The sequence below is a fragment of the Topomyia yanbarensis genome, chromosome 3 (genome assembly GCF_030247195.1).
Source record: "Topomyia yanbarensis strain Yona2022 chromosome 3, ASM3024719v1, whole genome shotgun sequence".
Taxonomy (NCBI): Eukaryota; Metazoa; Arthropoda; class Insecta; order Diptera; family Culicidae; genus Topomyia; species Topomyia yanbarensis.
Genome location: NC_080672.1, coordinates 119,448,123 through 119,462,545, shown reverse-complemented (window position 1 = coordinate 119,462,545; position 14,423 = coordinate 119,448,123). Strand labels below are relative to the sequence as shown.

General features: G+C 40.5%; 1 protein-coding gene across 3 annotated transcripts in view; it reads left to right on the top strand.

Annotated features, from left to right (window-relative positions):
• The window catches only part of LOC131690289 (uncharacterized), a 129,360-nt gene extending 114,940 nt beyond the window's left edge, over window positions 1–14,420 (top strand). For all 3 annotated transcript variants that reach the window (XM_058975946.1, XM_058975947.1, XM_058975948.1), the window contains exons 7-9: window positions 3,839–4,197; window positions 13,213–13,480; window positions 14,131–14,420. In XM_058975946.1, the coding sequence (XP_058831929.1) occupies window positions 3,839–4,197; window positions 13,213–13,480; window positions 14,131–14,328 (825 nt within the window). In that variant the 3' untranslated portion in view covers window positions 14,329–14,420. The remainder of the gene's footprint in view (window positions 1–3,838; window positions 4,198–13,212; window positions 13,481–14,130) is intronic.
• Window positions 14,421–14,423: the final 3 nt, after the last annotated feature.

Genomic DNA, 14,423 nt, shown 5'->3' with positions numbered 1-14,423 from the left:
TCCAGAATATTTTCCCAATCGATGGCGGAAAGAAGGTCTGTGATGCTACGATGGTCAGCTTTACGGAAATCGTAGGAGACAGAAAGCGGTAATATATCGAAGTCATGCACCACAGAGCTATCAATCGTGGCGATCAGTGGAGGATGATGTGCCACTGGTTTTACTAGAGGAGAGGGAGCCGTCACTACTGATGTGGCGGAAACCTGATCGCTGACAAAACAAAGATCGTGATGGCGGCTACTCTCATTGGCAATAGGATTGATTTGTAGTAACGTGGCTGAGCTATAGCTGTCAAGTAGCCTTACTGCACATGGGTGGAGAACGGAATGGTCCGAATCCGGATAAAGAAATCCATTACAGGTAGATTTCCATGAAATGCTAGGAAGATTAAAATTTCCTAGTACCATGATCTCATCAATAGTGTTAGCATCTTCGAGGATAGCAAAAACTAAGCTGCAGTGTGCTTCAACGTATTCGGTATCACGAGCGCGGTCGGGTGGACCATACAACGCACACAACTACAACTTACGGTCGCCAAGCTCGATAATCGTCCAAACCTGCTTTAGACAAACTCAAGAAGTGTTCTCGACGATTCTTGCCTTCAAGCTGGTTTTAGTCGCTACTAATACGCCGCCTCCGGTGGATCTTCGGCTGTTGCTAGGGCTCCGGTCACAGCGAAACACCTCGTATTCAGTACCGAACACCTGACTGGAAAGCGTGTCATCGTTCAACCATGTTTCGACGAAGACAATGATGTCAAAACTCTTATCGGAAACTGCAAGACGGTATTGCTCAACGATTGAACTAATACCACCAACATTTTGGTAGTATACCAACAGTTTATCCCGTCATTGACCAATGCAGGAAATCGAAGAGCTTTGAGACAAGGAAGATCTCACAGATGCATTATATTTGCCTGAGGTAGGTTTGCGGAAGACAACTCGTCCCATCTCCACCACAGGACCGGGACGGCAGCTGGTCGCTGGCAGGAAGGGCTCGACTGTGGTGGGGGGACTAAGGGCTTCCTCACGGATGGCAGCAAGAGTGTGTTCCGGTAACCGAAGAGACGACATTACGTAGGATGTATGCAATGCAGCTGGACTAGGTGTCTCTCGTAAACATCTGCGGTTCGCAGGCAGGAAGAACGGCATCTGGTGCTGATACGGTACAATTAACGGAGAACTGGAGTCGGGGAACATTTCAGCGCTTGAATTATTCAGAAAGAATGGGTACTTGCCGCAGAGGGAAGTTTGGAAGACCCTTTATCCACTCCCGCACACAAGACCTTGACGACTGGTGAACGTTGGCTGCAGTAGCTGGACTGTGACGGGGGGATCGAGGGCTTCCATAATACAAGCTGCGGTGCATCCCAGTATCCCATTAGCGAAATCTATCCTGCTTTGGCTGGTCGAAATTAATTTCCCGAACGAGTACTCCAGTCGGCCAAGTAGACGCTATTTCTTACAAAACAGCATAATATAGCATACCGTTGGAAAGGTATATTTATAATCTTTTAATGGGGGTGTATTAAACCGGCCAAATTTAGTTTTATGTTGCATTTGGGCAGGTCTTCAACCTATACTCGGTCATTTGAAGTTCGTTCAGTGTTTGATTTTTTGTAGCAGCATGTTATTTATCTATTTAAGTATTCAGAGTTTTCACAGATCCTATGTTTTATGAAATCGTTACTTTTTATCATTAGACTGATTTTTCTAAGCAAATCTTCTATCAGATCCTAGATACTATAGCAAAAGGCAGACTAGTAATATTGCTTGCTAACATGTAAAGTGTGTGCAAAAAAGTTCTATTCACTAAAATCTTCAAAACTGTTGGGACATAAAAAGATTACCTAGATGAAGCAAATATTATATTTGAGCACACGAAGCTTATAGGATTTATTTCGGAATTCATGGATTTTTGGACAATACAAAAGTTATGTCTCAATGCAGTAGTTCATTAACTAACCGGAATTTAATCTAGTAAAGAACTGTTCACTAATCGAATGGAAATCTCCCAGTACTGATTACTGTTATCTTCTAATTTGCTTAAATTCTGTTTAATGTAATATTTATGACACCACTAAATAACTAGAAACTATGAATATGGGTGAACTCATTGATTTAGCATCACACTTGCTTTCAACGAATCAAAGAGAACATATCGCACTTGCTTCTCCTGTGCCGAAGAGATTGCCAGCAGAAGTGTGCATGGTCTACTGCCTAGTTCCTTCTGACACTTGGATTTGATATGATGCTTGCAGATAAACTTTCTAAGGCTGTGAACCATTTGGTGAAATTTTTAACTTTTAGTTAAAATCTGACACTTCGAAAGTTATTTGCAAAATAACCCTACTCTAGAGCATGGTAAAAATTGACAGAGCGATAGTTAAAATGGACAGCTCGCTGGTTAAAATTTTGCCCATGATTCAGAGTAAAAAGGTGGAAACATTTCCTGTACCTAATTGAGGTTATCAATATTTTTCAATACAAAATTAAGGGATAAAGATGGAAACGATAACGTGTTGTGTTATGATTTGTTTGAGTTATTTCATGATGTGGATGTTTACTTTTCGTGGCTATGACTGTCATACTTAATGTAATAAGAAAAAAAAAACTAATTTTAAAACATCGACAAATGTTCACACCTCTACCAACTTGTCGTCATCGCAGCTGACAATTCTAAATAACTAACCATATGTCAACTTTTGAAATGGTTCGCTCTCTCGGTTAAATTTTTCCATTCAAGAGAAAATAACTTTCGAACTGTCAAATTTTAACTAAAAGTTAAAGAAAATCGCCAAATGGTTCACAGCCTAAGTCAATTCAAACATTTTGACACTAATCTGTTCAGTAATTGATTCGTTTTTAATTAGCTCGTGATTTTTTTCCAATCATCATCAAGATTGGAAGAAATCCATGACTTCTTGCAGAAAGCTGCAGGTTCGTTTTACATAAATTTGGGAAACAATTTCAATTAAAGTTGTTGCATCTAACGTTCAACGTTGTGCGAGTAACGAAGATGCTTTCGAAAATACCGTTTTATTCAACCCGAATGAGGATCAGTGCGATGATAATCTCTCTCATTTTATTCTAAAACGAAGTAAAACAGACCAAGAGACTACCATATACTGAAGACATGATATCGAAATTATTATGCCTATAGACCTATAGATTCGATCAGTCACAACATTTTAGTCGCAACGGAACGAATTCCTCGAATGAAATTGAAATTAAGTGCCAATGAAAATGATATTGCGTTGAAATGACGCGAAAACAATAACTGTCGTTTCGGCTATATTGTTCTCGGTTAATTGATATATTTGTTTGCCTAGTACGCCAGCCTATGTGAAATGAAGATATCCCTTTTTAATCAGACATATATTGAGCTATCAAACAAATTTTACTTATTTTTGAGTTTTTGTTGCAATGAATAGCCGAATATAAGCGTGTACTACATGACCTTCACTATTTATATTTTTTCTTAGAAAATAATGGTAATATGCCGAGACAGGCTATTTTTCGAAGCAAACTTGTCGAATCTTAAGGATGTTCATGTAATGACAGTAGATGGACATTTGAAAACCAATAAATTTTATGAATTCCACTCACCACATGCACCTGCACGAATAATAGATTAAACTTGTAAATATTCAATACCCACTTATTACTCAAACCATTCCAATGAAATATTCATAGTTGTCCAAACCCCCTCTCTACGTGGAACGAAATTTATGCAATACCACAACCGTACAATCCCACAATGAACACTATAGTAATAATCGAAACGTGCTGAAGACCGAATCAGTACATTATTAATCGGCTTCACCATTATATTTCAGGCCTTGCTCGTATTACAACAGGACGAAAACAAACAACAGCAGGAATCGCAGCACCAGCAGCAGCCGTCCGATGATAGAGTTGCTTCAGTGCTGCTCAAACAAGTTCTTCGAAGTAGTACCGATACCACCACCACCTGGTCCCAGCAACTGGCAGAAACAGAGCCACCCATCGTCCGGAGCGGGCGGCACCTGATTCGAGGAATGGCACCGGTGGAACATCTTCCCGACTCGGTTGCGGAGAACAAACAAAACTTCCACGAACCGTCGTATATTTGCTTATCATCAATTATAAATCATCCCTCAGCGTTGTCCAATATTTGCCGAACTTATTCCTGGAGGAAGCTGCGAGGAAGTGCTGCGTAGGTATATTCAATTTTAGGTTTGAAGATGTCAGAATAGACCAATCTTTGTCATCGTATGCGGTCGGGATGACCAGTGGTAAATAGTGTATTATGCATGATGGGGTTTCCATTTTCCGTTAGAAAAATTGGAATCTAATTTTATGATTTGGTTGCGCTAGGCATGAAGGGAATTCGTAATCAATATCTGAAAAACTTATGCTGCTATCATAATTAGATCTACTTAATATTTGTTTTTGCTAGAATTTTTCTTCCATTTAAAGAGGTTCCATTATTTCGGATCAGTTCTCCGTTGCACGCACCGTCAGATTAACTGTTTAACTTTGCTACCTATACCTTTTAGTTGTTCTTTGGCTAAAGTTTTGCGCTATCGGCTTACATTTTTTTTATCTTTATCGCCAGGCACAGGGAAAAGCTAAAACTCTTCTTTATTTTCTCACTTGACGAGCTTCATGTCGGTTACGACTGGTGGGTGAAGCGAAGTGAGGGTATATTTGCATTTCAATTCAATTTTCCAAATGGTTTCAACGAACAATTTACAAACTGTACAACACAAGAAAGCCCTTTATTCGAGATTTTGAAGTTGAACCTTCTAGGAAATTAATCTTTTGATCTAAGTTGGGTGCCCGTGTCAGAATTAAAATGGCCCTCGTATCCTAAAGTATTCGCGAATAAGAACAGGCATTTAAAAAATAGTGATACAGGGAGTAGCATAGCATAGCATAGCAAAAACGACGGCACTCATCATGGGTGAGTGCCGTTACAGTGAATTCTTTTTATACGACAGTAGGTACAGTTCACTGCACACCTGGCCATGTCCTTACGATCGCAAAAGGGAAGGAAATGTTAGTTGAATACCTACTTATAAGATACGGGGAACCCACGCAATTCCCATAGGTATTACGGATGTTCGATTTTGTTAGCAGGGAAGGAAAATGGGATGTAGGTTTGGAGTGATTTTGTATATTCAACAAAATGGATAATTATAATTATTATAAATCAGATTGATCTCACCAGATTTATTTGGGTGAAGGCACCACGGACAGACTACTTTCTCCAAACATGCCGCTTAGCTGGGTCACCACAGCAATGAAAAACTTGAGATGTAGTTGACGAAGAAGACATTGGTGAGGAGCTAGGTGACGATTCTAACTGCAAATCAGCAACAAACCGATACCGATGCTGACGTTTTCACTAAACTGACTGTTTTTCACTATTTTGCACACTCGCACAAGAAAGCTTCACAATTTTGAACAACTTATTTCTTCAGTACAAAAAGTCTAAACTTGCAGTATCAAGAACTATTTTTCAATCGGTGAAAAAACGTGACACATTAGGAATTTGCATCCAACTTTGCTCAAAGCCTACTTCGATCTCTTCAGAAAAATGGTGATACAGGGAGTGTTAGTATATTAATTGAGTTTTCATATTTATAATAATGCAACATACAAACAATATTTTTCCAAATGTTTATTGTAAAATATTGGAAATTGAGCAAGTGACAGTAAATCTCAGGAGTAGCCGTAAAATGCGCACAAACATTTTTTTTGCATTTTTTTTTGAAATTTCAATAACATTCTGTTTTTTTTTCTATGCAAAAATATCGACTAGCGACTCAGTGGCGAAGCTTTTTGTGGAACGTCCCTGGAAAAACACGTTTTGCGGTGTTTTTTTATAATTCGTTTATTTGATACGGCTCATAGCGGTAGCTTAACGGAGCCGTGGAGCTTTTATATGTTTACAAATGTAAAAATAAAAATATAAACAAATATTATTATAATATTGGATCTCGTGCGCGCAACTTTTTATTGCGAGCGGAGACCTTCTTTCGCGGGGTTTGCTGGCAATCTGCATCTGTGGGGTCATTTAATTCTTTTTTGTTTTTCACGTCCAGGTCGAAGCCGTCTTGGTGTCCGCGATCAGATGGTTTTCCCTGTTTCTTGCACTTATTGTTGACCAGCGTAAATCCGTCACTGTTATTGTTATCCTTGCCAATGTTGCTTACAGTTGATTTAGCGGTACTGGATGCTTCTTTTGTGGTTGTCATTATGGTCTGCCACAAATTTGGCCACCGTTTGTGGTTCAGGCATTGGTATTGAAAACCCTGTTTTGGGTTGGTTTGCCGTAGATGAGTTGGCAGTCGGTTGAGATGCGTCTTTCTCTGCATCTTCCGCGCAAGCTTGTCCATGTTGAGCTGTCTGATTACAATACTTGCACGTAGGAGTTTGCCCCTCATGGGTGCATAGCGTAGTTTGCATTATTGTAGTTCCGTGAGTTTTGAGTTTTATTGTCAAGTAGGAGGGTATAGGCCTTTCAACACGCATCCTCACTACAAAAACTCCGTTAGGAGTACCCGGGAAGAAGTTTCTCCAAGTATCAGGTGTAACGGATTCTACTTCTCCGTATTGCGACATGCATTTTGCAATTGGCTCAGGAGGGGTACGAGGTGATAGGTCATATAATCTTACATCTATATAATCATTCTCAATGTATAGGGGAATCTTAATTCCAACGTTGTCACTTTCAACCACGAGTTTTAAGTTGTTCTTCAAAACGAAACGCTCGGCTTGTGCTAACGTGTTGAATGATATTAACGCTGCACTGCGAAGATGATGATACTGAAGGTACAACACTTCCGTAGGTCTAAGTTGCATTTTTCCTTCAGGAGGTATTCCACTTCACTAAAACTCGGTCGTTTTAAACAAAATTTAAAGTCAACGACCGCAGCTTCGGGTCGGAGTAGAACTTTTTCGTCAACTTTACTCATGATGACAAGAATAATCCGATGTTTCCTTTGTTCTCGAGACAATGCACACTAGATCGAGAGGCCTGTTGTTCACTTGGCTCGAGTGTGCGTCTGACTGCGACAGAAGTAGAAAGTAGACTGTTTTGCGGTGTTGTTAACTGCCATTCAAAAACTACTTCACCGATTTATTTCAAACTTCGCATACACATTCTTTGTAAAAAATACCAAACACCTACGTAGAGTTTTTGAGATAATTTTTCGAGCCTACAGTTCCTGTTTATAAGAGTGTACATACATTTTATAGCTTTGTTGCATTTTGTTTGGTTTCCTTCAATGTGATCCTTGAAAGTAAGTTTTTTATCGTAAATCAAACCCAAGTATTTAAAAGTGCATCAGCGGGCTTCTTGAACCACTTCGGCGAATCTTCGTGCTATCACTCATTACTAGAACATTTCCTTCCTGCTGGAAAGCAGTGCACATGTTTCAACTTCATAAAAAAGGAAAAAAATCGAACATTGAAAATTATCGGGGAATCTCGTGTTTAAGAGCCCTATCAAAACTATACAAGCTGGTTGTTTTAGACCCTATTTTCTTTCACTGCAAACACTACATTCACATCATCTGTACTCGATGGATTCGCTGACGGGTTGCAAACCGATGCTATTTACATGGATCTATCTGCGGCCTTCGACAAAATCAACCATGATATCGCAATAGCGAAACTGGACTAACTCGGTATTCATGGACAACTTCTGTGCTGGTTTCACTCCTACCTCGATGGAAGGCAACTTCAAATCAGCATTAAGGACTGTCTATCTGCATCATTCTTCGCTACATTCGGCATCCCACAAGGAAGCCATCTCGGTCCAGTAATACTCCTCCTTTACTGTAATGATGTCAATATCAAATTACAACGACCACGCCTTTCATTCGCTGACGACATGAAATTTTTTCGACAAATGCGGGATAAAATCGATGCCGAGTCTCTTCAGAGTGAACTGGAGAGCTTTAGTACGGTGGTGTGATCTAAACAGAATGGTATTAAACCCGAGCAAATGCTTAATCGTTACGTTCACGCGGAAACGCCATCCGATTCAGTTTAACAACAATTTATTCGACTCAAGCATTCCAAGACACTCTCACGTGAAGGATCTAGGAGTCATCATGGATTCGGCACTATTGTTCAAACCACATACTTCATGCATCGTGGATAAGGCATCAAGACAGCATGGGTTCATCTTCCGAATAGCGAAAAACTTCAGGGACGTATACTGTCTTAAATCGCTTTATTGCGCGTTGGTCCGCTGAACGTTAGAAGCTAATACACCTCGATACACTGAGCAGTCGGAGGGACTGCTCTTGAGCCCTGTTCGTCTCGGACTTACTCTCTGCCAGAGTAGATTGTACTACAATTCTAGAACGCCTGAATGTTCAAGCCCGCATTCGAACACTGCGTACTAACTCTCTTCTGTGACTACCTTTTAGGAGAACCAACTACGGGCGCCACAGCGCTGTGATCGGACTTCAGCGAGTCTTCAATAGAGTTGCCACAGGTTTCGACTTTCACTGGACTAGAAATATGATTAAAAATATTTTTTTGTCTATCCGTAAGTGTAACTAGGTTTTGCTCCACAACACAAATTTTCAGAGTAGCGTGCACCCCGTGCAATGGCGCAGGTAACGGAAGTTTATTGAAGAATTTCTCTAAAAAAAATGTTCCAGTAAAGATAATGGTTATCCCTGGCGAGATTTTAGAGTTTTTTTTTAATTTGTTCTTTGGCATAAGGATTAGCAGTAATAATTCAAATCAAAGATACTACGGGGAAGTCACTTTTAGAACAAGTCGATATCGAAGTAAAACTTGAACTATGTACGCATGCACTTCAGAGGTAGTGTGATTTTCAAAAGTTGCAATTTAAGTTCTTAGTTCTCAGTCGCGTGGGAAATTCGAGTAAGTGCTACTGAGAGTATGTACTTCAAATTGATTAAAAAATTGGGTCCTTTGGGATTTTTTTTGGCTTAGCACTATATATAGGTACAGTGTGTTTGGTTCATGATTAAGAACCTCTCGAGAGGTGATAGACTGTAGATCTTCTTGGCGAAAGTGAATATCCAGCGGTTTGAATATTCCACGTTCTCGTTGGTCGAGCCGTACCCCAAAGAGTGCTCATCGCTGTTTCTCTCGTTAGTCCGTCGACGAACCGGCGCCAATAACTGCGTTTTTTGGCTTTCATTAGACTCTTCATTCGCCTTTCTAACGACGCGTACTGTTGATAGCTAGCAGGTAACCCGTCTTCCCGGAAGGCCTTATATGCAGTGGACTTCTCTGCGTACAGCTCTGAGCACTCTTTATCCCACCACAGGATGGGAGACCGTCCACGGGTATTCGCGCTGGGTGCTGGTTTAGTCTGAGCGCTGTCGAGAGTCAATCCAGCCAAAAACCTGTACTCTTCCTCCGGAGGAAGCTCTCGAGTGGATTCGATTTTAACGGATATCGCGGTCGCGTAACTCTTCCAATTAATGTTCCGTATGAGGTCATACGGAATTGTTTGTTTCCGATGGTCTTGAACCGTTAGCAATTGAAATTACAATAGGCAAGGGAGTAGGCGTAGCGTATTGGTAAATCGATTTCCTTGTACGCAGCGCACCTGGGTTCGAGTCCCGACCCCGCACATAGGGTTAGAAATTTTTCCTAAGAGATTTTTCTAACCCGAAGAGGCGAATGACCTTAAGGTTAAAACCTCTATAATTGAAATAATAAAAAAAAACAAAAACAGGCAAATGATCGCTACCGTGGGGATCAGGGATCACCTTCCACATGCAATCTAACTGTAGCGATGTCGAGCATAGTGATAAATCCAACGAGCTCGCGCGTGCTGGTTGTGTAGGAATTCGCGTGATTTCTCCCGTGTTTAAGATGGTCATGTTGAAATTGTCGCAAGATCTTGGATTAATGTTGATCTAGTATCATCATGAAGACAGCCCCATACCGTACCGTGCGAGTTAAAGTCTCCAAGAACTAGCCGTGGTGCCGGTAAGGATTCCGTGATATTACAAAGCGTTCGGTGCCCTACCGAGGCTCTAGGAGGAACGTAGATGGAAGCAATGCAATTGTCTTTGCCTTTGATTAGAACTTGACAAGCGACAATTTCAATGCCTGGTGTCGAAGGGAGGTTAATTCGGCTAAAAGAATAGCGCTTTTTAATCCCCAAAAGTACTCCTCCGTAAGAGTTTTCTCGATTCAGACGAATTATATTGAAATCGTGGAAGTTGATATTTATATCGGAAGTTAACCAAGTTTCACATAATGCGTAAACATCACATTTTAAACTGTTTAGTAAAATTTTGAAGGAATCGCTTTTCGTAGGTATCGTAGGATACTTCTGCAATTCCACTGTAGGAGAATGATCGAATCAGTGATCTCGTTTGATGACTTAGCCATCGAATTATACGATCGCTGCAAGGAGGGGCCATTTAGCAGTCAACTAGGGAGAAAATGTATCAGAATGCTTTTAAGAGGATCAGAAACATTAAAAGTTGTGAAAATTAAGTCCACTATGTTAGAAAATTTCATTAGTCCGTTACTGGAGTGGAAGTTGGTTTGACTGGTTTTTACCAACAAATTTTCCTCCTTAGGGTGAAATATAGCATAGTGCTTTCGCATAGGCCTGCTAAGCCAAGACAAGTTTCGGCTTCACTTGTGTCTCATCGGCATAAACAGAACTTCTGCTCGAACGGGACATCACGTTTGATCAGTCGTTTGATTGAAACACATAGTGTGTTTTAGTTTTAAGGGATTTGCGTCAAGCCGGCGCTAATCTATTCCGACAATACGTTAGTGTCGGTTTCTGAAGAGGCGAAGCCGAAACGCAACATAGTATGAAATAAGGATTTGTGCCCTCCTGTACAAAGACTGGTTTTTACCAACAAATTTTCACCCTAGTGAGAAATTTTGGTTTTTACCAAATTTTCCTCCTTAGGGTGAAATATAGCATAGTGATATGCACATTCTTTTTTTGTTTTGGTTGTGTTTATTATTAGTATTCTGTCAATAAACTTGTGATTTATGATGACGGTTCCGCAAACGTCCATGCATGCCAAATATGACCTCATTCGACACCGACTCCTGCTATGATCAACCTGGTCAAAAACAGTAATATTTACCAGAAACTAAAAATTGAAACTCTAACACACAATTTGGGTACAGGTTCATATAGATTTGACAGAAAATGTGTCTTAAAACTGAGTTCAAAATCGGGTCAATATAACCTGCTAACACCTTATTCGTAGCTTCTTTTGTATTGCCCTTCAGGAATGTCCGAAAATTTTAATCTCGATTGAAAATGGTCGCTCTTTATTCAAGAGGAAAAGTTAAGAAATACCAAACTTTTAGGTGCAAAACTTAAAAAGTTATCGCATTTTGAAAGTTCATTTTGGGTCATATCCGAGGGTTCGAGGATGGATTACCAACCGACAGGGCCGTCTTCAGACCACTCGAGGCTCTTGGGCACAAAGGGGCCCCCATCATTGAACAGACGTGTAAATAGATAAGGGGCCCAGCATTGAAAAAGTGTAAATAGATAAATAGTACTATTGTCCTCCATGCCCTTCCACATTTGAGACAAGTAAGTAGACCAACAAACCATCAAAATAAATGGAGAAAATCCTTGGTTGTAGAATTTACCACCAGGTGACATTATACACGCAAGATGGCCTGAATTGATCTAAAAACTTAGTAGCAGCAGAATTTCCAAAAAAAAGCAAAATCTCGGACACTCTTAGGAAGAGTTAACCTTCTTTACGTGTTGAAGGTTAACTCTTCCTAAGAGTGTCCGAGATTTTGCTTTTTTTGGAAATTCTGCTGCTACTAAGTTTTTAGATCAATCCAGGCCATCTTGCGTGTATAATGTCACCTGGTGGTAAATTCTACAACCATGGATTTTCTCCATTTATTTTGATGGTTTGTTGGTCTACTTACTTGTCTCAAATGTGGAAGGGCATGGAGGACAATGGTACTATTTATCTATTTACACTTTTTCAATGCTGGGCCCTTTATCTATTTACACGTCTGTTCAATGATGGGGGCCCCTTTGTGCCCAAGAGCCTCGAGTGGTCTGAAGACGGCCCTGTCGGTTGGTAATCCATCCTCGAACCCTTTTAAGACGAAGGAAGTGAACGACAATAGATTCTTCTTACTCGATTGGCTAGGCACGTATCCAAATAGGTCTTCTGAAATATATTGCTTGTAGTGACAGAACGCCGGTAACAACACAAATAACTCAAATAGTTTAAGAGCAGCGCACAGTGCGGACATTCCTGGGTAATTTTCAACTCTTCCTGTGAACTGAAAATACAAAAGCTAATTTCCACAGCGATGGAAACGTTGCAGTTTATAACGACAAGTCGAATAACCGATGAAGTGGTTCGGTTAGGTCGAAAATGCATTTTTAAACACATATGTTTTTCTGTGCGGGTCTATAGAGGATGATGATTTTAGCTTGGATGTAGCTGAGATAATATGCTAATCTCTCTCTTCATGGTCAGAAAGTGAACGTTCAAGTCAGTGGCCGATCCTGGGGGGAAGGTCCTGGGGGTAACTTCTTGAGAAATTTTAAAATAGTTTCCATTTTTAATTCGTTCTAAATTCAAAATCATTCCGAACCAGATTCAACCATCGAAACTGATTTTAATTAAATGAGGGTAATACATATTACGTATTGTACAACGAACATTTCAAAGTCGAAATTTCGGACCCCCTCCGAAATTTTTTTCTGGATCCGCTTCTGGTTCAAGTTGAGGTACACTACTGGGATCAAGTGCTCACTCTCCCCTACAATTACTCAATTTCCACACTGATGATCCTTCAATTAGGCCACGTCGAAAGATTCATAATTTCCGTTGAATATGCGCCAAATTAACATTCTAGCAATTTCCTTCCGAAGTCATGCCAGGTGCAGTGCTGGTCTGTACGAGAAAGTTTAACTTGCATCGTTTTGTTAGTTTTAGATTCTTCTCTGGTTCTCCCCATTTTAATCCCATTTTGCGGAAAGGAATCGAAATGAGTTTAGTTTGTAGTATCGTTTTCCCAGTCAAACAATCTCATCGTCCCTAAAAACCGTTACCCCGTATCCTAGCTCACATACTAGGCCAACGATATTAGCTAAAGTGAAAATTAAATAGTTTTAACGAAAGAGCATTATTTATTCAATTATCACATCTATCTTTCTCGGCGGCCATGTCGACGCGTTTCCACCGTGCCTTGGAAATAGTTCCTTCCCTGGCAATGGGCACAATCGGGCGGCTGGCGGTGGAACAAGACAACGGAGAAACCAGCGACCACGACAACGGCCGCGGTACCAGGCACCACAGCTGCAGCATCGGCCGATCCGTAGCGACGATGGCACTAATTACATAACGACAAATATTAGCATTTTTCCGGCCAATGGGAGCGAATGCCGGCGGGAACATCGGAACTATCTTCAGCACCAGGGCAATCTGTGTGCCGGACCGGTGGACAAAAGTCAGACGCTGGATGTGGTAAGGCTATTAGACACGCTCTAGCTTGCTTGGGGTTTGCGTCCGGGTGGAGGGATATGGTGTTGAATTTGTGGACGGATTTTGGTGATGGTAGGATTTTGTATGATTTTGGAAAGGATTCTACGGAAAATGCGGTTGCGGTGGACCCAATTGTTTGCTTTGTCATTTCTGAAATTTGTTTTAGCTAATTTTGCTTGATAACTTATTTGATTTCTGAGAGTTGGGGTACAATTTTGTTTAGCTTTATCTTGTAGTTGATGAATGATTCCAGAATGGGTTATATCATTGGTCCAGTTTTAATTTGGGTAGCTTTAAGAAAACCGAAATGAATACTTGATTTGCAAGTTAATTCTCTCTAGGGTGCCAAATTGGCTCCATAGGGAAAACCAGCATATTGCCACATAGGATTACTAACCAAAAATGTTTCACTTCGTTAGGTTCTCATCAGTAAAAAATCAGAATTTCTCTATCAACCGTAACACCAGTCCCGACTAAACGTTTCAACCGTACACTTTATGTTTCATTTGTGGATTTAGTGGGTAGATAACGGTCTGTTGGCTGCTGACGAGGGAATACAAAACACAACAATCCAACTTTACTATTGAATTTAATATTTTATATGCTTAAATTAATCCCATCACTTATTGCAGGACTTTAGTGGATCACCTCTAATTTGCACTGAGCAAAGTCACGATGGAAAGGTACGTGTCGAGCTGCGGGGCATTCTCACATGGTCAACCGACATTAACCGGGTGCCGCATCTATTCACCAACGTAACAACCTATCGAAGCTGGATCGAGGACGAGCTTGACAAGCTGGATCAGCTACGCGGAAGAAGCAGAATATGATTAGTTGGCCGACTCTTCTAGTGAGATTGAACAAATAGTGATATGCGATAAGTTGATTTTCGTTGCAATAAAATTGCTTTTTTATTTTTTTATGA